The 27,766-nt window shown below is 42.7% G+C and overlaps 1 protein-coding gene across 2 annotated transcripts; it reads left to right on the top strand.

Moving 5' to 3' along the window:
• LOC139658289 (nuclear pore complex protein Nup98-Nup96-like) lies at positions 1-27,714 on the top strand. 2 transcript variants are annotated; one of them, XM_071536377.1, is made up of 21 exons: positions 1-120; positions 2,468-2,577; positions 3,034-3,129; positions 6,012-6,197; positions 7,110-7,252; positions 9,457-9,564; positions 10,023-10,203; positions 11,117-11,313; positions 12,622-12,762; positions 14,162-14,297; positions 16,218-16,310; positions 16,997-17,137; positions 17,540-17,673; positions 19,641-19,828; positions 20,270-20,386; positions 20,599-20,788; positions 22,329-22,428; positions 23,685-23,798; positions 23,980-24,118; positions 25,934-26,111; positions 26,977-27,714. In XM_071536377.1, the coding sequence occupies exons 2-21, from the start codon at positions 2,499-2,501 to the stop codon at positions 27,211-27,213; spliced, it is 2,898 nt and encodes a 965-aa protein (XP_071392478.1). In that variant the 5' UTR covers positions 1-120; positions 2,468-2,498; the 3' UTR covers positions 27,214-27,714. The 2 variants fall into 2 exon arrangements, with proteins under 2 accessions (XP_071392478.1, XP_071392476.1); XM_071536375.1 differs by having other exon boundaries at positions 16,994-17,137.
• Positions 27,715-27,766: the final 52 nt, after the last annotated feature.

Raw genomic sequence — 27,766 nt, 5'->3', positions numbered from 1 at the left:
CCTCGTTGAAAGCTATCGGCTATGCTGATATTCAGCTAAGGAAACTTTAATTGCTGAACATTTTGAACTTAATTTTACCGCTGTAGCGACAACACCGATAAACGAGCAACACCGGCGAAGGTAAATCTGGTGGAACTAACAATTGTTTTTCGTCAGTCATGATTTTGTTATGCTAACGTTCACATAGCAACGCTAAATAGTTAGCGGGATAGCTAACTAGCTAACATTAGCTTGAAAACGCAGTTTTAGCATCCGTATGTAACCGGTTAAATATCCAACAACACTGTGAGTTTACGTTTATTTTAAAAATCTCATATCGTCCCCCAGCTGGGCAGAGTTGACTGGTTGACATGTGGATGGCGCAGTAAGTTAACCAACGTGTTAGCTGAAGCGTTACCGTAGCAGCGCTCGTGCTAACGTTAGCTGTCGGCAGCTATGTTGACTTGTGGTTTAGAAACTGGTCTTATCTGGCTCTGCCGTGCTGACTGACGGCTCGCTGCCCAACTGCTTCAAACTCAGCCAGCTAACAGCAGCTACCGGCGCTTTCTGGCTTAATGTAACGTTACGGCGAGTTGGGCAGCTCGGTCGACAGCACGTGGACCCGGAAGGCAGAGAACCAACGTTTTGTTGTTCGGCTTCCAACAGAAGTAACAGAGAAACGCCAGACTTGAGTTCAGGCCGTGTGTTTACCAGCTTTATTTTTGGCAGGTGTCCTCGTGACCACGTTGAGGTCGGAGAATTTCCGTGACCCAAAATGTACAACTTAAAATTGTGCGGCATTCCCACAATAAACCACTGAAGTCTTCTGTGTGACTGTCTAGCTGCTTCTGTGAGCTAGTTAACGACAACTGACCATACAAGCTACATGTGTCCAGTACATAAACCATCTCGGACAGTTATTAATAGTTATTCTTCACTGCTCTTTTAAAACGAATGCCACAAAGATGCACCGCAGTCTGTCATGGCTGACCGTTGAGGCTAAATTAACATCCAGCCTTCTCATATTTGCCCGAAATGCAATATTAGACGGAAAACCGGACAGGTCTAAAGCACAATCATCAAACTAGACAGGTCAGCATGGGTCATCTTGAACTTCCAAAGCCAAAAAACGAATCAACTTAAAAACTCAGTCATTTACAGAGCCTCCAGCCAGTGGAACACATTACCTACACATTAAACAAACCAGAAGCAAATACCTATTCAAAAAATCACTCAAACAGAAACTAATGAGAGGCCACACAACAGGAATGATGCCTCCTGCTATGATGTTTTGTTTGGGATTTCAACTCATGAGTTTGTCTGATAACCTCTGTACAAGTGGTTAAGTTATCTGATATTTTGAGTACTTGACCTTTATGTAATTTTTCTAGACTGACGGGGTGTCAGTCGATGTTTGTATGTCTGTTGTATGTCTATATGCTGTCAGTGTTTGTATAATTTTATGTGGACCCCAGGAAGATTAGCAACTGCTGTAGTGGAAGCTAATGGGGATCCGAATAAAGAATAAAGGACAGTTATTAATATGGTGTTACATTAGAATTAGTCTGGGACTCGTTTGCATGACAGCAATCTTAACATAATGAGTTCAGTTTGCTTCAGTCTGGGAATGTCAGCAGGCATGCGGTCTCAGAGTAACTTGAAAAGAAAAAAAAATGACAGTTGCCTGCTGACTGAAGGGAGTTTTATTTGTTAGTGAGGATAATTCTGAATCTGTTCTGTTCCAGCAAAATGGTTCTGTGTTGAACTTAATTTCACAATATATAAAGAGTTCAATTCCAAAATTATCACTGTCATCTGGGCAAGGTAATTAATTATGCAAAATTATAACAATTTCTGTTACTCTTTAAGAACAGTAGGTCATGTAAGCCCTTGGTTGAAAAAGTAGTGACACATCTTAAAGACTGGATTCTCTATGTTTTAGAGATATTGAACGGTGAAATTAAGTTGAGTTTTCCCCCAAAATGTATATATAACACACTGGAAATAAAATCTTCCTTTGCCCTTTCACACTTATGGTTTCTGACTTAATTTCACCAACTGTAAATTGAAAGAGTTTTATATTTATCCTGAAGCTGTAAATATTGTAATTTTACACTCTTAAAAACATTAGATGTATAAAATAAAATTAAAATCTTTGATTGGGGCTTTATTCTGTACAGTCTGTGCTTGGGTTTGTCCATATTGAGGCACATGAAAAACTGTTAGATTTTGATTGATCCTACTTAATCCTGATTTAAATTGTGAATCTAAACATCGGACCGCTGCTGGTGTTGAAGAGGGCAGTTTGGCTAAATTTATACTGTTGTCACATTTATTAGTGGTGGTGATTTTCTCACTGTGCCGGAGCATTGCTGCAGAATGAATACAGAAGCAGTGTTTCTATAGCAGGTCAGGCATCAACAAAAAAACCAAACAATCCAAGTTTGATGTTTTACTTAGTGAGCGCTCTTCTCTGTTTTCCGTGCAGCAGACTTATGCGGTCCTGCTAGCAGGCCAAGATGTTCAACAAGTCGTTTGGCACTCCGTTCGGAGGCGGGACCGGGGGGTTCGGCACCTCATCCACCTTCGGACAACAAAGTAAGTTTCGTCCTGTTGGAGTAAAATCTGCTGAGGCCGACAGCAGCAGAACCAGGCAGATTCTAGTCTCCAAGTGACTTCCTCCTTGTTCATCTGTCTGTTTTGTTCATACAGTGGAGCCTCACTTAGCTGATTCCCTCACTAATGTGAACCTGAAGGTTAAGCAAGTAGTCACAATGAACAGGATGTCTGAACTGATATGTAAAGTGTATGGCTGAAGTTATCATTATGATGCTAAATATTGTGATCATCACAATTATTATGCTTGATGATTTGATGAACAGAATAATTTTACTGCACTTGTGGCATCTTCTTTCAATATTTTGATTATCTTCAACTTGTCTGTGTTGTGAATGAAATCTAATGTTTCAGTATGTTGGTATTCTACCAGTTTTATTCCTGCAGACTAAAGTTACAGTAGGCTGCTATAAGCATCAGTTGTGACTGTGTTTTCAGACACTGGCTTCGGGACGACCGGAGGCTTCGGGACATCTGCTTTCGGGACGACCAGCAACACCGGAGGACTCTTTGGTGCCACACAGAATAAACCTGGTTTGTTAACACTCTCTCCCATATCATAGTGACGTAATATCTTTATTTTTGCTAAGTGCTTCAGAACATTAAAAAAACGATACTCTGTAGTTTTTCTTTTCTGCCAACTAGTGCTGAATGATATTGCCAAAAAATCTAATGGCAACTATTTGACAGAGTATTGGAATTGCGATTTAAACTGTGATGCATATCGTCACAACTTTAGACAACAGTGTGCAGGAATTACTGAGTTTGAGTCTGATGAAAGGTTTTGATTCATGGACCAAAGATTACCTGTAGCTCTAAAACTCCTTGTTCACAAATCCAGTTCATATTCAGTTCATATTGCAATTTCTTTTTTCTTGATTATTTGTTCCTCCCCTTGTGTCAAGAGCCCGTCTGTCAGTGGCAGCATGAAACTGACTTTTTTGCCTACAGTGCAAATCCTAAAATTCATCGGCCACATTCACTATCTCACCGGCCTCGCAGATTTTTTTCTAGTGGTGGGTGGCTACCTGCCAAAGCACTTTTGAATATATTATTATCCCTTACACTAGTTATTAAGTAGGAGTTAGGTTTGGCTGGTGACTATCATCATGGGGCATCGGTTAGAATGCCAGTATGATTGCGGAGGCTCAATGAAGTCCAGTGAATGGTGATTTATTAAACACACAGATGTAGTAAAAAACAGACACACACACATGGGCTGATGAACACAGATGTTGTGGAGTGATAGTTATCAGTACTCCTGCACAGAGAAAGTGAACTGACTGCCGCCCCACGGCAAAAGGAATGAGAGGGAGAGATAAACGGTCAGGTAAACGATTGGTGGAAGTAGGGCTGGACGATATGGTTGAAATCAATATCATGATAATCGTAAGGATTTTTTTCAATATCGATATATATGACGATATGGCTCACATAAGCGAAATCACGTTAAGTAATCAAATTAACGTTCATCATATTGAACCGAATGGTAATGTTTGGTGTGATGTCAAACTAAACTGAAATTTTCACATAATATTCCTACCATGCTTCATTTTGTCTGAGTTTCTAAATAATATTAGCTTGTTCTCGTCAGTTCAGACAGCAGAATTGTGCGTCTCGATATCCCAAAATCACCACATCATCACAATATAATCCCACTGAAAGACGATAAACGATAATATTGAATTATCGTCCAGCCCTAGGTGGAAGAGACCAAGGTGCTTCTAAGGAGTGCTAAGGAAATATCAAGTACACTAAGGCCTCGTCCACATTAAGCCGGGTAAATTTGAAAACGCTTCTTTATTTCTCCGTTTTGGCCTTCCATCCACACTAAGACAACTATTTGAAAACGCCGGTTTCGTGTTGTGGTGCGGACGGGGAAAACGGGACTTTTTCAAAACGCTGATGTGGGATTGTCATGTGATCTCACTCAGGCGGCAGTCAAACGGTCTATATTCTCCGTAGCTTTGGCGGTCTTGTAAGTTGTTCGTTACTTTCAAAAGCAGCTCAACTTCATCGTCTGTCCAGATAAAGAAGTCCGGCTCGCTTTTGTCCATCTTTTGTCTTGATTTGGACATCTTGTTGGCACTTAAAGGGGGTCGCACGCAGGACGAGAAGGGACAAGGCAGGTAAACCACTTAGGAAGCGTCGCACAGAGAGCACCAGTAGACGTTAATATGTATAATAGATTAACGTTATAACGTTACAACTTACCGGTACATCCCGTTACTCCTGCAATCTTCCTCCAAGCTGCCGACTTTCATTGGTTATCCTTGGAGAATCTGTGATCGGTGACGTATAATACCGGATATTTAACTACTTCATTGATTAACCGTTCATCATCCATCTTTAGGTTTTTTATTTTTTTGAGGACCGTTCATAAAGTGAATGAATGGATATACTTGATAGCCTACGTTTATTTTATTTAATTGGCAATGTTTTTAGTTGGATAACAAAATAACTGACAAAATAAATACGAGTTATTGTTTTTAAAATATTAGATAGCTTGCTGTTCATAATGATAAATTTCAAGCCGCATATCTAATATTGATTTGTGGGTCTTGTTTTGGGTTTAATAATAGCAATAGTGGAAAACGTGAGTGGCGCTCCAAGACTCTGAGCAGCGCTGTAAGTCGTGGCTGGGCGGCGCCAGATGTGTAAACACTTGTTTTGAGTTTTTAGACGTTGTATGTCGTCCGCCAGACGTGTCCGGTGTGCGGCCCCTGAAGGCTCTGACTGCAGCCCTGACAACACTTCCGTAAACAATGGTAACGACATAAAGGTCATGTGGCTTGCGCATGCCCACTAGGGTAGATTTCACCGTTTTACTACCTTTTTTTGTGTATCAGTGCGGACTGGAAACGCAAACGACAATGCCGTTTTCAAATTTACCCAGATTAGTGTGGACAAGGCCTGAATTGTGTGTAAAGGGGAGTGAAGTGAGGAAGTCAAACAAAAGACATTGGTGATTTCTTCAAATAGGGCTGTGCAAAAAAAATCGATACAGCTGAGTATTACAATATTTTTTTCCATGATACTGCATCGATTTTCCAGCCCCTCGTATCAATACATTAAAAAAAATTATTCATGTTTTAAACGGATTTAAAATGTCCTTAAATTTTCCTCAAATCCCTTTGAATTAAATAGTTTTGACTCAATTTGTCCGCTGAGTTATCAATATAATGTGATGTACATATTAGGCTACCCAGGTGGTACACAGCAAGTTGTGTTTTCAGCTCTATTTTTAAATTTTCAGTAAATTATGTGGAGTGTTGCAATGTATCGCAATATGTATCATAACGCAATGTATCGTGATACAATCGTATCGCGACCCAAGTATTGTTATTCGTGAGGTCCTTGCCAATACCCAGCCGTATCTTCAATACACTAGTTTGATGTGTTGTCCCCCCCCCCAGGCGGCCTGTTTGGCTCCAGTACGTTCAGCCAGCCGGTGACTTCCTCCACCACTGCGGGCTTCGGGTTCGGAGCGGCCGGCGGGACGTCCACCAGCCTGTTCGGCAGCACCAACACCGGCACGACCGGCGGACTCTTCTCCCAGCAGAACAATGCTTTCGGCGCAAACAAACCCGCCTCCTTTGGCAGTGAGTCGCTTCCTCCGCTCTGCTGTTTTGGGCGTTCCACTTCATCACCTGACCGATGTGATCGAGAGGAATATTGACAACCTGCTTATGTTCTGTGTATGCAGCTGTGATCAGTTGTATGGAGTCGGCAGACTAAAATTAGTAGATGATAAATTGAGAATTTACGTGAGAATTCAGAGTGCTAGGACTGCTGTGAAGGTTTCCATAATGAAACCATTGTCTAGAGGAATAGTTCACCCAAAAATTTAAATTCTGTCATTATCTACTGTCCCCCATGCCAGTTGAAACTCTAGTTATTCCTTTAATATCAGGAAGAAGAAATTGGGTCATTAGGTGTAGAGTGGAGAAGAAAGAGTAAAATATAGCCTACTAAGGATATGAAGAAAGAGAATAAGAACATACAGTACCAGTCAAAAGTCTGCACCCACCTGACTGAATGTTCTGTGTTTCTCATTCTCTTAAAGTCATTTTGATCTAAAGGCTTCTGCTTAAATGCTTGAAATTAGTTTCTTAGACGAATATAAATAGTGAAGTTGTATGAATTTCTTTCCTTTGCCTTTCCATCAAGGCAAAGGGCGGCTACTTTAAAGAATCTAAAATATAAGATAGTATTGATTGATTTTTTTGGTCACTGCATAATTCCATTTCTTTACTATTATTCTAAAATGTGGAGAACAGTAGAAATAAAGAAAAAATATGTGTCCAAACTTTTGACTGGTAGTGGAAGTAAAATAGAATAAAATAAAAATGGAGCATCTTTATCGTTTCTATAGGCAAAATTGATGATAAATAATAGTAATTCAGCACTCTCTAGTTTCATACCAAACACCTCTTAGCCATTTTGATTGATTTCTCTAATGAAACGTCTGAATCCCTGTGTGTTAAAATTGTAAACGGCACTGTGTTCTCCAGGCTTCGGGACGAGCACCAGCAGCGGCGGGCTGTTCGGATCGACCAACACCGCCTCCAACCCGTTTGGCGGGACGTCCGCCTCCCTGTTCGGCGGGTCCGGGTTCTCGGCCGCGCAGCAGCCAGGGACCACGCTCAAATTCAACGTGAGTATTTCTGTCTGAGCGAAGCCCTGAAACCTGCCGCTCCCTCTCTGTGTGGGAGCAGAGGAGGTGGAAGTACACAGATTCCTCACTCAAGTAAAAGTGAAGTACCATTTTAAATCCTTTACTCAAGTCAAAGTGTAAAGGTACATGGTGTTAAATTTACTCTAACTATAAAAGTAAATTAGTGGTCTAAAAACGTCATTTGTAATGTTCTAAACTGGTTTTCTGTTGTCGTTCCTCTGAATCCCAGATGAGAAAGATTGTGAACATTAATTCTAGCAGCTGAATTCATGAATGTTAACTCTCTGCTCCCTTGTTGCGTCTCTCTTCCTCCTGTTGCTTCTCCCTTTCCCTCCTTTTCTGGTGTCGCTTTGCTGAACAAGCAGCCAATCACATTTGGCTCTTGATTAGGGCTGAACAATTAATCGAAAAGGCGAAATGTGTGTCAAAATACCATTTTAAATGAAATATTGTGGTGCTGCAGAGATGTCCTGGCCTACACATCATATTCTACAGACTTAAGAAAACATCTTTGTTTGGTACAGATCCCCGCAAAAATCACACCATAATCATTTTAATACGTTTTTCAATGAAAATGAGAATAATGATGTAAAAATGATCATTCCCTCTAATATCGCAAATCATATCGCAATTGCAAAATCAGTCAAAATAATCGCAATTAGATATTTTTTCAAAATCGTTCAGCCCTACTCTTGATCAGCTGCTTCCTGGATAGAAGCTGTCTGATGCGGAAAAAACCCCCCCCAAAAAAAACCCAGTTGATTTCCCCAAGAGTAACGAGTCTGTTTTGAAAACGTAGTGAGTAGAAAGTCTAGATTTTTCTTTTGAAATATAGTGAGTAAAACTAAAAAGTCCTCAGTGAAAGAAAAGAAAGTAGAAAATCTTATGCAAGTACAGTAGCAAAGTATTTTTACTTTACTTCCCTCCTCTGTATGGGAGAGAACCTCCTGTCAAAATGTAGCAGTTTTACATTTCCTTGCTCACTGATGAACAAACATAATGTACCTCACAGAACATAATTTACAACCTTTTCCAAACTGTTAGGGTTCACTAATTAATTTGGCAGACTTAGGGCCGGTTCACATGCCGTGTCTGTTGCGCGCTCAAATCCATTAATGTCAACGGGGCTGCGTGCAAAACGTAAGTGACGCGCCCAGACCTTTATTCCTACTGTGACCATGGCGCACTGAGATACAAATAGGGCTGCAACTAACGATTATTTTCATTGTCGATTAATCTGTTGATTATTTTCTCGATTAATCGATTAGTTGTTTGGTCTATAAAATGTCAGAAAACGGTGAAAAATGTGGATCAGTGTTTCCCAAAGCCCAAGATGACGTCCTCAAATGTCTTGTTTTGTCCACAACCCAAAGATATTCAGTTTACTGTCATAGAGGAGGAAAGAAACCAGAAAATATTCACATTTAAGAAGCTGGAATCAGAGAATTTTGACTTATTTTTCTTAAAACATTACTCAAACTGATTAATTCATTATCAAAATAGTTGGCGATTAATTTAATTATTTGAAATTTAATTAATTGCTCACTGTCCACTCCTCGTGCTTTCGAAGCGTTTTAGAGCGCTGCATGTGAAGCGGCCCTTATGATTCACCAAGAAGCGTTTACTCCAGTTAAATTCCAGCTTTTATAACCGGTTCACCTGTTATTTCCACAACCTACTGTAACAAAATACACTGTGTAGGGCGGCAGAAAACGGTGTGAATTTGTAGAAGTTGACGTTTTATTGAAGTAAACATTTTGCTTGGTGGATCACAAGCCAAATTTAAAAGTGGAACCTAATATTTGGGAAAAAGTCTGAATTTTTTGTTCTGTGAGTTATGTCTGCTCACTGTTGAGCAAGGCAATGCAAAACTGACAGATGTTCCAGTGTAGTTCCGTGTTGGAGCTCAGCAGAGTGTCGATCAGCAGGAAGTTGTATCGCTCAGAATAATTGGAACAACTTGTAACTGTTATTCTATTTTCATAGTTCAATATTTCAGTGAATATATCATCCAATTTGTAACTATTTTGTGTGCAGAAGTTTTAAGTTAGTTGACGTCTTCAGTAATATTCTACAAGGAGTTTGACCTGAACGTCTGCAGCAGCGGTGTCAAGCTTTTGAAGCGCGAGATGTCTCACTCTGGACGGAAGCGTAACAGCTAACCCTCTCGTGTTTCCCCTCAGCCTCCGACAGGAAGTGACACGATGGTGAAAGGGGGCGTGACCACGAGCATCAACACCAAGCACCAGTGCATCACGGCCATGAAGGAGTACGAGAACAAGTCGCTGGAGGTGGGTCCGCCGGGGGGAACGCCAGTCGATCGGCCGCCGATCATAATCTGCCGCCAGACTTTCTGGATAGGTCATCGGTGATTGGACGATCACGGTTTCAGCTGCCCGATCACATTATAGGCCTACACTTGTTATCTTTGTTCATGTGCCATTTAAAAGGAATTTAATAGTCTTTATTTTTTAAGAGAGCGCTGTTTTTAATTTCAGAGAGACGCATGAACAAAATATTTTCAGTGTTTGATTGTTGGATTTATTTGCCATTTTCATCTGTTGATGAACACAAACCGGTCACATATATTCATTTCTGATGTTGTGACCGGCCGGAACTTCGAAACCGTTTGACCGGCTTTTACAGCACGCAGTTCAGCAACTCTGCTCATCCCGCTGTGGTTCTTTGAACGTCAGCGTCCGCCATGTTGGATTTCATCCCTCCCTCTGCGCTCCCTCTCTTCCTGCAGGAGCTGAGGCTGGAGGACTACCAGGCGGGCAGGAAGGGTCCGTCCAACCCGATGGCGGCGGGGACGGGCGGTCTGTTCGGCCCGGCCGCCGCCGCGTCCAGCACCGCCACCGGCCTGTTCGGCCCCTCGGCCCCCAACACCAACTTCTCCTTCGGACAGGCCAAGACCACCTTCGGCACAAGTAAGTCGGCATGGCGACAAGAACGGAGACTGAGGCAGTCTGAGGAAGCCGCCTCTAAAGTAATGTGACCTAATCACTCACACACACTTAATTTACTTGTTTTTTGTTTGTTTATTGTTTTTTTTGTTTTGTTTTTATTTTATAATTTTTTTTGGGTTATTGTTGTTTCCATTGTATACATTGTATAATTTTATTTTAGGTACTTTTATAAGCTCACTGGGGTTGCAAACCTCTCCAGCCCTTTATTTGATTTGTATTGTCTTTATTGTTTTTTCTTTCATGGTGCGAAAATTCTTTGAAAATGTGACTATAATAGTCACATCTTAACTCTCATAATTCTCTTCTCAAATGCAAATTTACCTGCTGTCACAACAGATAACAAACTTCTGGGTTCTTTGTCTATTAGTTTACATGGAGTCCTGCCGCACAATGATGTATGGCGAAATATACAGTATATCGCCACAGATCTTTCCAGCGATGCCATTGGCTGCTAGAATGTAAACAACAATTTAAAAATGTCATTACAAAGTGACGATAATATAATTTGGATGGAGAGCTTGAGAAACTGTGATGGTCAAGAGTCTCATTAGTGATTACTACAGCAGAATAACATGGAGCTGATATCACCATTCATGTTCCTGACAGCAGAATAACATGGAGCTGATATCACCATTCATGTTCCTGACACAACATACAGATTGACACCTTTTTATATTGCGATATATTGAATTTCGGTATATCATCCCATCACTAATTGTAAGACAACAGCTACTGTGGCATTTTGTAATAAATTGTTACTGTGAAACGTTACTGTAAGCCTTCTGCCTGCTGTGTTTTCATCACTCTGCTGTAATGGATACAAATAAGTGATTCCCTCTCAGTAACGCTGTGCCCCCCCCCCCCCCTCTCCCAGGCGCCGGTGGGTTCGGGGCGGCCACAGGAAGTCTGTTCGGCCAGCAGGCGCAGCAGCAGCAGCAGCAGGCGCAGCAGCAGCAGCAGCAGGCGGCCGGCAGCCTGTTCAAGCCGTTCGGTCAGACCACCACCACCCAGAGCACCGGCTTCTCCTTCGGCAACACCAACACCATGGGCCAGGCCAACACCAGCAGCATGGTGAGGACCGCACCGCCTGTCTGTCCGCCCAGCTGCTCATCTGGACCAAACTAGTTTTTGTTTCTTTCTGCCTTACCTACCCACCCCATTTGTTGGCTAATTGATAATGAATTAATAACCAGATCTGATAAAGAATCGGTAGTCACAGGTTTTGATTTGTTAAAGGCATACTGAGCAGGATTTCCCCTCTTATATCCCCCCAAATAGCATAAACTCATCCAAAGCTTATCCTCCTCAATCATTACGTATGGCCCATTGGTCGTGTGTGACAGTGTGTGTCTGCAGAGAGCCTGCTGCCTTCTGCCTGGATTTTCTAGTTTCTGAATATTCGGGACGTTTCTGGGCGTCGACCTTTTGGCAGCAGGTGAGTCCTGCAACCAAAACCCACCGCTGAGTCCTTTTATATCTAAAAGCCTGAACTCTAAAACAGAGCAACTGGTCAGAGCTGAGTGTGTATCATGAGCTGGCAGCTAGCTGCCGTTAGCGTAGCTTCGTTGTAATAGAAAAGCTGATAGCTAAGCTAACAGCAGCTTCCTGTCCAACAGAAAACAGCCCGACTCCGTGTCGCTCTTCATCCCATCCTCTCCTTCAATACTCTCCAGCAGGTGAAAGCCAACAGATTCACTCTCGTTTTGGAACGAGCCTTGTCTGCGTGGCGTTTTGCCTCGCTTTACGTTTTTAACTGGTTTTTACCGTTTTGGCAACCGGAGGGAGGAGGGGTCAACTTTGAAAGTTATTTTTACAAGCCACAAGCAGCTAAATCCTACTCGGTATGCCTTTAAAGCTGCACCAAGTAGCAACGTGTTTAAATTCTAAACTTTCAAGGACTTCATTACTCAGAAATCCTATGCGGTGAGGTCACATGTCGTCTTCTGAGTGTGTGTGTGTGTGTGTGTGTGTGTGTTGGGGGTGTCTCACTCGCTGCTGTTCAGGAGACTCTTCTGGATTTCCCTCTTCAGTCCGGTCTCTTCCTGTGTGGAGGAGATTTCCCACCAGAGAGCAAACTGACAGCAGAGTTTAATTTGGACAAACAGGGAGAATCTGCAGCGGCTCAGTTAGTGAGGATGAGACGCAACGCTCTGCTGATTTAGGTTTATAATATGGGAGTATTTTTATATAAAAGTCTTGCATAGTGTTTGTTTTTTTCCCCCACATTATGCCTGGTAAAGAAAAAAGTTAAGATTCCAAATGGCGAGGCGGACGGTCCTGTCTTCCCTCTGCCTGCTGCAGTGCGGTCAGTTGTTCCTGTCGTCTGGTGCTGGGGAGGTTTTGTCCTCCGTCTCACGCCTGTCCTCTGCTGTGCCTCAGGGTTTGTTTGGCAACACGGCGGCGGCTCAGGCGGGCGGGTTGTTCGGCGCCACGGCTCAGACTAGCGCCGCCACCGGCTTCGGGACGGGGACCGGGCTGTTCGGTCAGACCAACACCGGGTTCGGCAACGTCGGCACACAGGTACAAACCGGAAGGGGCGGGGGGGGGGGGGGGGAGTCTAGTTTGAAATGGGCAAAATGGATTTAGTCCAGTCTATTAACCTTCATTCAGCACTAACAGTGTTATTGTGTAGCTGGAATACTTTTCCATGGGTCAACACAGGGCTAAAGGGGCATTAAGCAACAACATCCACAAGTCTCCAGCACGGTTTCCTTTTTTCACATTTTTCATTCAAACTTTTCCACTTAACAGGCTGTAGTGTTGAAATGTTTTCAGTTGCGTTATATTTAACTACATCATTGCGGTCACATTCTCACAGAATAATTGGGATTTGCATTTTAGCCACAATCGTGCAGCGCTACGTGCAGAAATGAGCTTCGTATTAATTGATTTTGGTCATTTTGATGCAGAACATCGAAGCAGTTGAACACACAGATGGCACGACTGTGATTTGAGTTCATGTTTCAGTTTGATCCACTGTCAGTCAGAGTAGAACTAACCTTTGAGTAAACCTGACCAAACCTTATTAAACCTCCCTAAACCTGATTACTAAAGGCTTAATGGGGTTTAAACGTGACTAAACCTTGAGCAAACCTTGACTAAACCTTGTTGGTCTCAACCTGGACTTCTGAGAATGCTACTGTTGGCGTTGCCATGGCAAACTGGCCTGGTTGTTTATTTTCACCGTGTCATTTTGTTTTCTTAGGTTTTGGGGTATGTTTTTTTTTTATCATTTATAATTTTCTAAAAAAAAAACTAATTTTCTGATATTTACAGTAAACTTAACTAAGCATAAGCGTTTTCTTTTCTCGTTGTTTTCCTAGAGGAATGAGAGAGGTTCTTATCCTGGAAACTGATGTTTATGAACTCAACCAAATAGACTGACATTCATAGAATAATTTGTCGAATATACTGAGGTGTCATCTTTCAATCCATAATTTAGCATGAAATTGGAGGTAGGAGTTTCTTCTGGATGCTTGTTTCTGAATTGTCCAAATACATTAATCTTACGTTTTACTTTTTAGCTGCTTTTTGTAGAATATTTTAGGCTGTTGCCGTTTCATCCGTGTTTTTTCTACACTGCAATTTTTAAAGTAGAAAAATATAAATGTCCTACTAAAAGGATGAATGAACTTTAAAAATATTGTAATAAATTGCAGTACATGATGACTTTGCCCAGAGGTTTAAGGATTTTGTTCCGCAGGTCACAAGCTGTATTAACACACATGTTGGTGATTCCATTGTAATCAGTGTGATGAAGCTGAATTAGAAACACACCATCATCATTTTTCGCTGATATATTTTTTTTCCTGGGAGAAAAATGAAAATGAAATCTCCTTTTCAGCCGTGTGTGTGTGTGTGTGTGATGGCTCTTTGTAAATGGGGGTTGACCTTGCGGTGTGTGTGTTGTGTTTTACAGCAGAGTTTATTTGGCAACAAGACGGCGGGTTTCGGCACCACCACCACCAGCGCCCCGTCCTTCGGCACCGGCACCGGCCTGTTCGGCAACAAGCCGGCCCTCACACTGGGAACAGGGACCAACACTTCCACTTTTGGTAAGTCCCGCCTTCACTTCCCTTCGTCCCGTCTGACTAAATGACAGTGAAGCCTCTTTAGTGGTCGCTGTCCGATCGATCGGTGCCGAAAAGCATCGTCAATTCATAAATCATATTTGAGAACTAGACCAAAAGCTGTATGTGCAGTTGTGCACCCTGTTCATTTAATAGCATAATTTGTTTTCCCCACCTGTTTGTTCATTTGGAGGCTGCAGGCGGAGGGAGGCTCCTTCATCTGACGCCATCCGACTCTTTTTCAAATGGTGTCGGAGCTGTTCAGCCTGTCTGGACTCGTTTGCAAAGACTTCATTTAGGTCCTTCGGCTTGCCAGTTTCGTCCGGTTTAAAACCAAAATAATCCCAAATAGGGGATTTTGTTTTCTTTTTGGCAACGAGCTCTTCCATGATTGTTCTCTGAAGATGGCGTGTGGGGAGTGGGGGACTGCCCCGCCCCCTGAGCGCCGCACACACACCTGCGCCAATATATCGGCAATCGCCGGTATTGGGCTGACGGTGGCCGGTTGGAAATTTTAACATATTGCCCAATCCTAGTGCTGAGTTAGGATGTGATCAAACCTCCAGCTGGTTCTCTTTGGTCTGAACCAGAGAGGAAAAGCTAGCTACAAGCCAACCAGGGCTAAGCAAAAGTTACATGACTCACAAGCAGCTTGTGTATTGGACAGTTTGAACCTGTCATCCTGCAGGTTAGAGACTAGACTTCCTGTAACTTCATCTAACATGATGGACTTGTCTGCCTCTTCTTCTGTGGTGTTCATACTAGTTAAGAACACATGAAGAAATAGCTGAATATGACCAGACTTCATTTTGTTCTGCTGGGCTTCCCAAGCATGAGGAACCGCATCTGTCTCCTTCTACCCATAATCCCTTGTGTTTTGGGATGGTTTCCTGTAGTTGGAGTTGCGGTTCTCTTGTTAGAGGACTGAGACTCTCTGTGCTGTTATTTGGTGCCACCAGAGTTCAAAGGTCACTGTTCTCACCTGGACAAACCAACTGAACTGAAGGAGGAAACGCTGCAGAGTTCAGATAAACGGATCAGAACATGATTGCTGTGAACGCAGCCTTAGACACATTAATTCAGAGCGCCTTATATATTAAGAAAAGAACATTACAGCCAGATTCAATATTCAGCAATTTATTTCCATATCATCCAAGATTGTTAGAAATGTATCTGTGTCCCGAGGAGAGACGCAAGACACGACATCAATTGTTAAAAGTAAGTGTAATTGTTAAAAGTCACTCTGGAACTAGCAGAGTGGCAGATTAACACAAGCCAAATCCTGGTATTCTTTACTCTGCATAGTAATAATAATAATAATAATAATAACCTTATTTGTATAGCACCTTTCATACACTACATGCAGCTCAAAGTGCTTTACATCAATAAAAGGCAGATAAAAGACAGATAAAAAGATAAAATTCATATAAAAGAACAAGCAAAATGCATTGCATTAAAAGAATCAAACCAAGTAAAATAGAAAGATAAAAGAACACAACAAATATTCCCACTTTTAGATGCACATTGTGAGTGAACCCATATGTTTTTCTGTAAACATATGGGTAGTAGATTTCAAGTTCCATCTTGTGTATTTATTTAGCTCTTTATCACAAGCATGAAGCCTCCAAGGACTTCACAGAGAATTGTGATTGAAGATTTGTCTACTCAACCCTCGACTTTGACAAGTCGCCAACCATCTTTTCAGTCTTTTCCTCTTCTGAAAATCGAATTGGTTGGTAAAAGTGAAAATGTTGAAAGGAGCCGGTGGATGTTTGGATTCGGTGTTTTGTCAGCTTCCTTCTCAAACTGTGGACCGGCCAGACAGCGAGGTGGAGTTACTGCTGCTGTCACTGGAATGATAACCAATAGTTGTTTTGTTTTGTTTTGTTTTCTTACTGGCTGTAGGTTTTGGTGCCAACCCTGCCGGCGGGAGCCTGTTTGGGAACAAGCCGGCCGCCGGAGGCCTGGGGACCGGACTGGGAACCGGGTTCGGAGCAGGTACTGATGGAACCGCATCATTACCAAGGACCAGATTAGGGATGCACAGATCCTGAGTAGCTAATAATGGACAGGATTACTTGATATGAATGCTGTTTAGTACTCAGAATCTGTATTAGGGCTGGGCAATATGGACAAAATCAAATATCACAATATTTTTGACCAAATACCTCGATATCGATATTGTGACAATATTGTAGGGATGACTATTGGTGCTTTCACAAAATATTTACACAATGAGATTTTTTATAAATCATCATCAGTAATGTGGATATAATGACTAAGTGGGTAAAGGCAAATAATAGAACAGCTAGAACAGTCTGGTAAGTTCAGAAAATTACATCACTTTACTGTAATGCAGCCTTTAAAACCAGGAAAAGACACTTATGCTATATCACAATATTATGATATCCAAAATCTAAGACGATATCTAGTCTCATATCACAATATTGATATAATATCGATATATTGCCCAGCCCTAATCTGTATCTGCATCAGCAGTGGAAAAGGTTGTGATTGATACCTCTGTGAAGTGTGAGGGAATTGAATTTGTGATCTGTGTTTTACTGCACTTTCACTTTAGTTTATGGTTTTGGGTTAAGGCCGAGGTTAGAGGTCAGGGAATGAAGGTAGTGCTGAATGAAGGTCCTCACAAGTATATTAATACAAATGTGTGTGTTCAGCAGTGGGCACGGGGCAGACGTCTCTGTTTGGGAACACCCAGAACAAACTGGGAACCACACTGGGAACCATGGGAACGTTTGGAGCGACTGGATTCAACAGTGGAGCCAGCAGCCTGGGCTTCGGAGCGCCGCAGCAGCCTGTCGGTGAGCAGCTGGAGTCTGACTTTCTTTTTGCTTTCCTGTTTTACTTTCTTTCTGTCTGTCTTGCAATCTGGTTTTTTTTTCTTAAATTTCTGTCTGTCTGTTTTTCTTTCTGTCTTTCCTTCCATCATTAGGTCTATTTTTCTTTGTATTTCTCTCTGTTTGTCTATTTTTCTCTCTCCTGTGTGTGTGGTGGGGGGGATTCTGCGTTCTTCTGGCATTAAAAAAAGATTACACTTGATTGGCTTAATGAATGTGCTGTAATTCAAGGTCAAAATCTTTAATTCAAACATGATATCTCAGACATCACTGGTCCAGTTGTGACAAAACCTTGAGGGACCTCAGTCGTACTGAGGCAGGTTCATCACATGGGAAGTGACACAGGTTGTTTGTTTTCTCCTCCAGCGCTCAGCGACCCGAACGCAGCGGCCGCCCAGCAGGTGATGCTGCAGCAGCAGCTCAACGCTCTGGCCTACTCCCCCTTCGGAGACTCTCCGCTCTTCAGAAACCCTCTGTCTGACCCCAAGAAGAAGGAGGAGGTGAGAGGAAAGGAGAAGAGTACAGACTTTCGTTTTTTTTAATTCATCCACAAAAGGATGTAATCAATAAAAGTTCAGTGACGACAAAGTCTGACAGTCTGTGCAGAATTATAAAATAAGATTATAAAATACGATTAGATAAGATTATAAGATGGTAGGGCTGCAACTAACGATTTTGATAGTCGAATAATCTATCGATTATTGAAACAAATAATTGACTATTCGGATTATGAATCGCGCAATTACTCAATGGCTCTTATTTAGCTAGCAGCACGATCCAGAGTTGAAACGGAAGTCTGAGGTGTAGAGGGTGAAAAGAAATGGTGACATTACGGTTCCTTGGGGTGCGCCGGTGTTGCCCACCGCCACGTCTGACAGTATGCCCTGCAGCCGGACGTACTGTGGCCTGCCGGTGAGGTAGTCCATAATCCAGTCCACGAGGTCGTGGTCTGCCTGCTTCTCTGAGAGCTTCTTTGCCAGCAGGAGGGGCCGGATGGTGTTGAAGGCACTGGAGAAGTCAAAGAACATGATCCTCACAGCGCCCCCTGGCCTGTCCAGGTGTGAGTAAGCCCTGTGGAGCAGGTAGATGATGGCGTCCTCCACGCCGATGCGGGCTTGGTATGCGAACTGCAGGGGGTCCAGGGAGCCGACCACCAGGGGCCTGAGGTGCTGCAGTCTCTGAAGGGTCTTCATGACCTGTGAGGTCAGAGCGACTGGCCTGTAGTCATTTGCTGCTTTTCCTCGACTCGACTCGCTTTTGGTAGTACCACTTGGATTTCCCATGCAGATAGTATCCCCTCAATGCCGGGGGGGGGGGCAACAATGGAGGATATCGAAGGGATGGTGTTCTTGATTCTCAGTATGTGTGTGTTAGTCACTATGGTTTTGCGGGTTGCCATTTAATAGTAGTTAATTAAATTAAAATTAAGTTAAATTAAGTTTAAAAAAAATAGTTTGGCTATTTAAATATGGCAGGTTTGTGCAGGATGTCCCGTGTCGCGCAATGATGACTATTCTCTCTGACCAATCAGCAGTCTGCAGTGTTTTCACGTCTCCTTTTGGTGCCTCAGCTGGGGCACCTTCTTCACCTTCTTCACCTTCTTCACCTTCTTCAGCCTCAGAGAGGTTGAAGAGGTGCTGGAACACTCCTGCCAGCTGCCCAGCACATGCCTTGAGCTCCCTGGGGTTGATGCTGTCTGGACCATTCGCTTTGTTTATTCACAGCTTGGAGAGCTGCCGTCTCACCTGGCTGGATGTGATGACTGGGCTGGGGGGAGGGGGGGGGGGGGTGCTGAACTGTTCTCTGACGTGGAAGACAGACTGGGGCTGGGAGGGGGGGGTCGTTGAGCTGTTGTCCAGTGTGGAGTTTGCACATTCCTGGTTCCCCTCCACGGCTGGACTTGACTGTTTGTAGCCAGTAATCTTAATGTTTATTGCTGAGACTCAAATCTTTCCAGCGATGCCATTGGCTGCTAGAATGTAAACAACAATTTAAAAATGTCATTACAAAGTGACAATAATATAATTTGGATGGAGAGCTTGTGAAACTGTGATGGTCAAGAGTCTTATTAGTGATTACTACAGCAGAATAACATGGAGCTGATATCACCATTCATGTTCCTGACACAACATGCAGATTGACACATTTTTTATTGTGATGTATTGAATTTTGATATCGTGCCATCTGTCGACATTGTCAGCTTTTTGAATGACAAGCACCTAGCACCCCGCAGCGTCCACTGGTTTGAATGCAGTGTTCTAACAAGCAATTTTTCTGATAAGTTAGGGGCCATGAAATGTGGATGAAATTGCCAGTTTTCCTGTATATTGCGCAGACAGAAGTGGAAAAATTGTTTGTTTGTACATCCTCAGCAGAATGCAGAATGATTGCAAATGCTAAGAGGAAACTGAAGTGAGAGCCAAGTTCTTCACAATAACCAATCACAACTCGCCCTGTGTTCTGACAGCGTCTGAAGCCGACCAATCCGGCGGCCCAGAAGGCTCTGACCACGCCCACCCACTACAAGCTGACCCCGCGGCCCGCGACTCGAGTCCGCCCCAAGGCGCTGACGTCGTCCGGTTCCTCCAAGTCGCAGCTGTTCGACGGTCTGGACGACGACGAGCCCTCGCTCACCAACGGAGCCTTCGTACCCAGGTACCGCTACCGCTGCCCGGACTGGTCGCCGTGGCAACAAGGCCCGAGGAGGCGTTCTGTTTGTACCCAACTCTAGAGTTTTCTTCATTCGAGACGTCTAATGCGGTTTCCTTTGTGTGAAAAGGCAGAACATCAATTTGCTTCTGTTTGATTTAGCTATTAGATTTTAGTATTGTCTGATACTAAGACTAGAGCTGCAAGATAATGGCTAAAATGATAATGACAATTATTTTGCTAGATATTACGATCAAGATATATGATTGGTGATTGGATGATTTGGGGAACAAAATATTTTTTTACTACGTGTTTGACATCTTACAACATCTTTATTTTCAACTGCAGTGCTCTTTAAGTGAAAGTGAACGGAAATGAAGTTGCTTTGTAGTGTTTAAGTGTGTGTGTGTGTGTGTGTGTGTGTGTGTGTGTGTGTTTTCCCGGCAGGAAGAGCATCAAGAAGCTGGTGCTGAAGAACCTGAACAACAGCCAGTACAGCAGTCCAGTCAGCAAGGAGACAGACGACCTGGCATCGCCGCCTGAGTACCCACACAACGGACACAGGTCAGAACACACACACACACACACACACACACACACACACACACACACACACACACACACACACACCATTTGGTCAAAGTACTGAATGTTAGTAAAATTCAGTGTTGAGTCTTTCAAACAGTATCAAACTGGTATTAAAATGTGGATATCACTACAACAGTAGTAGTAGTAACATGAATTCTTAAATGATCTGTGTGTTCTCCTGCCTGCAGCCACATGGAGGAGGAGGAGGAGGTGCGGGAGGAGCCGGGGCCCGGCGGCCGACCGGACGACGACCCGGAGGTCACCCAGTTCTACGTCAACCCCATCGCCAAGCCCATCCCGCAGGGCCGCGCCCCCCCCAGCCTGCAGGACACCATCACAGACCTCAACATGCACAAACCGCCCAGGAACGGCCTGGAGGTGAGCCGAGCGCCGAGTCCCTGCTCACCTGATCTGATCTGAAGCTGTCTGTCAGTGTGAAGGAGAGCTGCGACCAACGAGTGTTTTCATTATCTAGAGATTGTCTTTTTTCGATTAAACATTTAGTCTATAAAATGTCAAAAATATAGACAAATGTCCGTCTCAGTTCCCAGAGTCCAAAGTGATTCTTTAGATTTCTTCCTCAGTCTGACCAGCAGCCAAAAAACACTAAGTATTTATTTAATAATGAGATGAAACAGAGAAGAGCAGCAAATCTCAGTGTTTGTGAAGCTGGAACCAGCAAATGTTTGGTATTTTTAATTGATGAATGACTAAAACAATGAATTATCTGTCGATCGACTAATCAGTTAATCCACTAATCATTTCAGCACTAGTGTGAACAATAACAAGCTGCATGAAGTCGCATTTTTTTTATTCTGATCTGCACCGCAAGACATGCAAACAACAGTTAAATCAGACTTTGTTAACAAGTCAATCTTACCTCATTCAATTCAGTAAACTTGTAGCATAGAGGACAATAAGACGAAATAATTTGGGGAGATGCCTCAGTTCAGTCAAAACTCAAAGGCTCATACAGTAACTGAAAGAACGTCTGTGCTTCGGCTGTTAGATATCACATCATCAAACAGGTTAGGTTATACTGAGAAAGACCCAACAGAACAGCTGGAGTACGATCTCAAGCACTAGAGTTGTCACGGTGATGCCATTTTGACACCGGTGTTGTTTCCCTCCTCAACACCGGCCACACCGGTTCTACCGCCTGTCGCCACTAGAGGGTCTGAGCACTATCAAAGTCAGCATCACTACAATGAAAATGAAACTTAAAATTCCTCTCCAAACTCACGTTAACTGCATTTGTAAACGGTAACACATTTTAATCAGAGAGTATAAGACTGCTCAACACTCAGAGAGTTAATATGAGTGCAGGTCAGATTCTGGCAGATTGTCCTTCTTTAGGCTCCCATTGGATTGTACTGGACACATTACTGTCACTAGGTAAGGACAAATAATTAATCTTACTCATCCCAATCTGTCATATTAGTGATCATATTAATGATCAGTATGTTGTTAGTATGTCCATTTATCATTTAGTAGCCTAACTTGAACATGGAAGCTCTGAATACGTGCTTTTATTTTACAAAATACAAAATAACGGTATTCCCGGTGTGGGGCTAATAACACCGGTGTGGACTCCAAGACCGTATGCCACCGGTATCACCGCCCACCGCGACAACCCTACCAAGCGCACACTTCATCTCACACTCTAAAGACGCTCTCTCTCTGGTCTCAACTTTCTTGTTTCTCTCTCCAAGACGACCTGGGAAGTTTGTTCACCTCGGCGGTTTAGAACAGCAAATGTAAAAGCTTTGATGCAGTGGCTACAGGTTTGAATCACTTGTGTTTTATCAGTCAGAGATGGAGGGAAGCAGAACGAACACTCTAGATTATTACTGTATATTTTTCTGTCTGTGTGTGTGTGTGTGTGTGTGTGTAACCGGAGTGTTCCTGCTGTCCTCAGCTGAGCAGCGAGGACGCGTCGGCCTCTCTGGGCGAAGAGTCTCTGCAGGAGGAGAGAGAGGAGGAGCAGCAGGAGAACCAGCAGTCTCCACACCCAGCAGGTCAGACTGTGAAACACACCGCCTCACAGTGCCAGGCAGACCCACCATCAATACATTTCCCTCACTGGAATAGTAATAACATTAAAAGAACAGAAACGGTCTAAGCAGTCTAAGCAGTCTGTATCCTCCTGTCAGAAATGAGACTGTGTCAGTGAAAGATGGAGTCACTCCTGCACACTCGCTCCACGCCACAAAAGTTTAACAGTGACAACGTTTTGATCCTACTGGGATCTTTGTCAGGTCAAAATGTTTGAAAAATGGAAACCACACCCATATTTATACATCATGCACACCCATAGGCTGACGAGCTCTATGATGGCAGGTGTGGTTCACCATCCAAACCGCCCAGGGTGATAAACATCCAAAAATAATTAACAATTCAATAAAGTACATAGAAAACAGATACGTAGAGAAAAAAAACAGTAGTACAAAAGCCATCCCATATATCAAAATCTACATCACCTACATTCAAAAATATTGTATTAAGTTAGAGGAAAAGAAGAAATCTTAAATTCATATAAGAAATTGGGTCTTAACAGAAAGAAAGAAAGAAAGAAATGAGACTGTGGCCAGAAGAATCATTGAGAGAATTGGTAGAAAATGAGCAGACTTCTGGAGACCGGACTTGCTGCTGTGTGAACATCTGCTGTTTCATTCACTTTGTAACAGTTGTTTTAAACAGTGCTGTATAAACATTGAAATGATCTCATAGTATTGGAATAGCTATATTTTATTGCTTGCTCTGTTCTCATCTTGATGCCTTATGTTTTCTGGCACTTCGGTTGCTGGTTTCTCCTTACGATTAACCAGACATTAGGCTTGGGACGATATTTGATATTATCGCTACAGATATTTCATGAATATCACAATATTTCCCGCAATATCAAATATCGCCCCCCAACAAAAAGTGTGTTGCTTAGATCACGATTGTACACGCTTTTATACTTACAAACTTATAATTTACTAGTGGTAGGATAGTAAAAAAAACCAAAAATTATCATACTTGAAGTGAAGATTTTGGATATCACCCAAGCATACCACACATAGCCCTTTTCTGAGGTTGCAAACCTTGCTAACTCTATTTTTGTGATTTTATATTTGTACTTTTGTTTTTTTATGTTTGTTTCCATTTTTTATTTGTTTGTATTTAGCTGTTGCAACTGTAACAGTTAATAGGGATCCTAATAAACTGAAACTATCTACATGTTGTGAAAGTGAAGTGTCCCCCCCCCCCCCCCCCCCCCTCTCTCCGTCAGGCATCGTCCTGAGCCGTGTGGGATACTACACCATCCCCTCCATGGAGGAGCTGGCAGAGATGTTGGACGACAGCGGGGAGTGTGTGGTGGAAAACTTCACCGTCGGCAGGAAAGGTAACGCTGCTCCAGCTCTCCGTCTGCACATGGTGGCTGTTGTCTGTCAGCGGCCGGTGGAGCAGACAGACTAACCGTCCACAGATAACATGCACCAGAATCTGGCTGCAGGCACATCGTTATGCATATGAGGCCTGATTGGACGGCCGCCTCACCGCTGTGCTCTGATTGGCCCTCACAGGCTACGGCTCCGTGTTCTTCCCCGGCGAGGTGAAGGTGACCGGACTGAACCTGGACGAGATCGTCCACTTCAGACGCAAGGAGGTCATCGTCTACCCGGACGACAAGAACAAGCCCGCCGAGGGGGAGGGGCTTAACCGGTGAGTGACAGCAGGAGGAAGTGGTGTAAGAAGGCTGGAAAATGAGGCTGTGATATGGACTGATGAAGGAATAATAATAATAATAATGATAGCTTTATTTATGTAGCACTTAAAAACAGAGTTACAAAGTGCTTTACAAAGACATCACAATTAACAACCCGAAAAAACAACACAAAGTAAGAATGGAATTAAAACGACATGAGACACAGAAATGTAAAACAAAAGAACGATGAGTCGGGTATTAAAAGCAAGTCTAAAAAAGTGACTTTTAAGAAGGGATTTGAAGGAGGCCGCTGAGTTCGCCCGCCTGATATCCTCAGGCAGGCTGTTCAGAGGGAAGGAGGAAAGCATTACCACATTCAAACTGAGACATAAATCACTTTATTTAAACAAACACGACCATCGCTGAGAAGAGCAACTTGAGTCAGGAAGCGGCGGTGTTGATGGGAAACACAGAATGCTGCAGGTTGCTCCTTTAATATGTACAGTGAGCCTGTTCCCACTGCTGCACTAATCCATCACATAGATTTAACAGTGAGTTTAAAAAAAGTCTCATGATCCTTGTTGTGGCTCAGGGATTGGATTATTATTATTAGTACTACAGCTACATTACATTACATTACGTCATTTAGCAGACGCTTTTGTCCAAGGCGACTTACAATTAGTACATTTCATCAGCAGTAGTCAAACTGACCGTATATCAGTCTTCATCAGCTAAGCCTTCAATAGGAATAAGCAGCTATTATGGGATGGACTGCCTGGGGAGCTTAGACTGGCAGAATTACTGTAATCCTTTTAACCTTTAATTCATTTGATCGTTTTTGTTAATCATTTTTTTTATTGTCTGTCTGTAGGACTCAAGGCAATTCAGTGCAATTTGAAAAGGTTCAGGTTCAGGTCTTTATTGTCCCTCATTTTGCAGCAAGGCACATAAAAAAAACCCCGAAAAGAATGGACACAATGCCACACAGTACAATACAAGTACAAAGGATTCCATACAATAAAAAGTCCTTAAATAAAGTGCTAAAGTGTGCAAAAATGCAGAATATATTTGATAGATTTGATATATTTTGAGAGAATGTTGCAGTTGCAGTTTAAACTGCTATTCATATCATCACAAGTTTTTCTTGTCATAAATGTTTTTACAACTTTTTTACAAGATTTCTTTTTTTAAAGAAAAGTGATTTTCATGATTCATGGACCAGAGATCACCTGCAGCTCTAAAACTCCTTGTTCACAAATCCAGTTTGGACCAAACTCTCTCTGAAGAAACTAACGGCAGTCTCTGAGATTTGGAAATTGCAGAAGTTCATAATGTGTTCAATTTTTTTTTTTTATTGTTCAGATCTAATGATCAAACCTTCAGCTAGTTTTCTTTGGTCTGAACTAGGGCTGGGCGATATGGACAAAATCAAATATCACAATATTTTTGACCAAATACCTCGATATCGATATTGCGACAATATTGTAGGGATGACTATTGGTGCTTTCACAAAATATTTACACAATGAGATTTTTGATAAATAATCATCAGTAATGTGGATATAATGACTAAGTGGGTAAAGGCAAATAATAGAACAGCTAGAACAGTCTGGTAAGTTCAGAAAATGACATCACTTTACTGTAATGCAGCCTTTAAAACCAGGAAAAGACACTTATGCCATATCACCATATTACCATATCCAAAATCTAAGACGATATCTAGTCTCATATCACGATATCGATATATTGCCCAGCCCTAGTCTGAACTAATTTTGGCAGCGGTTCCAGTCCCTGTAACTAATGTAATGTAATCTCTCTTCCCCCCCCCCCCAGGCGGGCAGAGGTGACCCTGGACGGCGTTTGGCCGAACGACAAGACGACCTGCACTCAGATCAAGAGTCCGGAGCGTCTGACGGACATGAACTACGAGGGCCGGCTGGAGAACGCCTCGCGCAGACAGGGCGCTCGCTTCCTGGAGTACCGGCCTGAGAGCGGGTCCTGGGTGTTCGAGGTGAGGCGGCGGGAAGCTGGACCGTCTGCAGCTCCGCCTTATTACATATCAATCCAGTATCTGCCATAACAATAATATACTGAACAAAAATATAAACGCAACACTTTTGTTTTTGCTCCCATATCAAGATGCTGATTAAACAGCTGATTATTACACAGGTGCCTTGGGCTGCTCACAATAAAAGGCCACTCTAACATGTGCAGTTTTATCTTGAAAAAGACATTTATTAGGCTCTGAACTATGGATCTCACATGACTAGGGCTACAGATTTGCATTTTTTGAAAACCAGTCAGTATCTGGTGTGACGACCATGCATTGCCTCATGCAGTGCGACACATCTCCTTCACATAGAGTTGATCAGGTTGTTGATTGTGGCCCAAGGCACACCTGTGCAATAATCATACGGTTTAATCAGCATGTTGACATGCCACACCTGTCAGGTGGATGGATTATCTTGGCAAAGCAGAAGTGCTCACTAACACGGATTTAAACAAATTTGTGAACAAAATTTGAGAGAAATAAGCCTTTTGTGTGCATAGAAAAAGTCTTAGATCTTTTAGTTCAACTCATGAAAAATGGGAGCAAAAACAAAAGTGTTGTGTTTATATTTTGTTCAGTGTAATATAAACTTTATTGTATAGCACTTTTCAATACCGACGTTACAAAGTGCTTCACAACAAGGAACAAGTGTAACAAATAAAATGTGTAGTGCAAAAATAGAAACTGACGGTCCTGTAAAAATAGACATGGCAAACAAATAAAAAGACAAACAAATGACAATAAATGGATCAAAATATTGTATCTTCTAGTCGACTGTAGCAGATGGTTTCCTGCCTGACTCCTCCCCCCTCCCCCTCCCACTCAGGTCGCCCATTTCTCCAAGTACGGCCTGCAGGACTCGGACGAGGAGGAGGAAGTCCCGCCCAAAGCCGACCCCAAGAAGCTGAAGACGATGACATCACTTCCTCCCTCCAGGCTGCAGCAGCTGCAGCAGCAGCTCCCCCCCTCCCAGCAGCAGGTGGCGCCACAGGCTCAGGTAGAGCAGCCTGCGCCCAAACACTCCCATCCAACACACTCCATGCTCACTGACACACAGGGGTAAAGGGGCATTTCACTCATTAATGCGTCAGAAGTGTTCAGACTCGCTCTGGAAGTGAAACAACTTAATATCCAGGGATTCATCCCACAGCTACAAAACAAGTCATGATCTGACTTTACTGCTCAGCCCACCCACAGAATGTTTAGGGTTTGAGTGATGTGGGTTTTTTTAAGCCCAATACCGCTATTTTCTGGATTGCAGCTGCCAATATTTGTGCCAATATTAAATATCGAAATAGGAACTGCAGGGTCTGATCTATGGCTGCAACTAACGATTATTTTCTCGATTAATCGATTAGTTGTTTGCTCTATAAAATGTCAGAAAATGGTGAAAAATGTGGATCAGTGTTTCCCAAAGCCCAAGATGACGTCCTCAAATGTCTTGTTTTGTCCACAACCCAAAGACATTCAGTTTACTGTCATAGAGGAGTAAAGAAACCAGAAAATATTCACATTTAAGAAGCTGGAATCAGAGAATTTTGACTTATTTTTCTTCAAAAATTACTCAAACCGATTCATCGATTATCAAAATAGTTGCCGATTAATTTAATAGTTGA

Source organism: Centroberyx affinis, unplaced genomic scaffold (genome assembly GCF_046629955.1).
Source record: "Centroberyx affinis isolate AG114_WGS23_722 - 3 ecotype Tasmania unplaced genomic scaffold, CSIRO-AGI_Caff_v1 ptg002865l_1, whole genome shotgun sequence".
Classification (NCBI taxonomy): Eukaryota; Metazoa; Chordata; class Actinopteri; order Beryciformes; family Berycidae; genus Centroberyx; species Centroberyx affinis.
The sequence above is the reverse complement of the archived record's forward strand: the minus strand, read 5'-3'. Positions and strand labels throughout refer to the sequence as shown.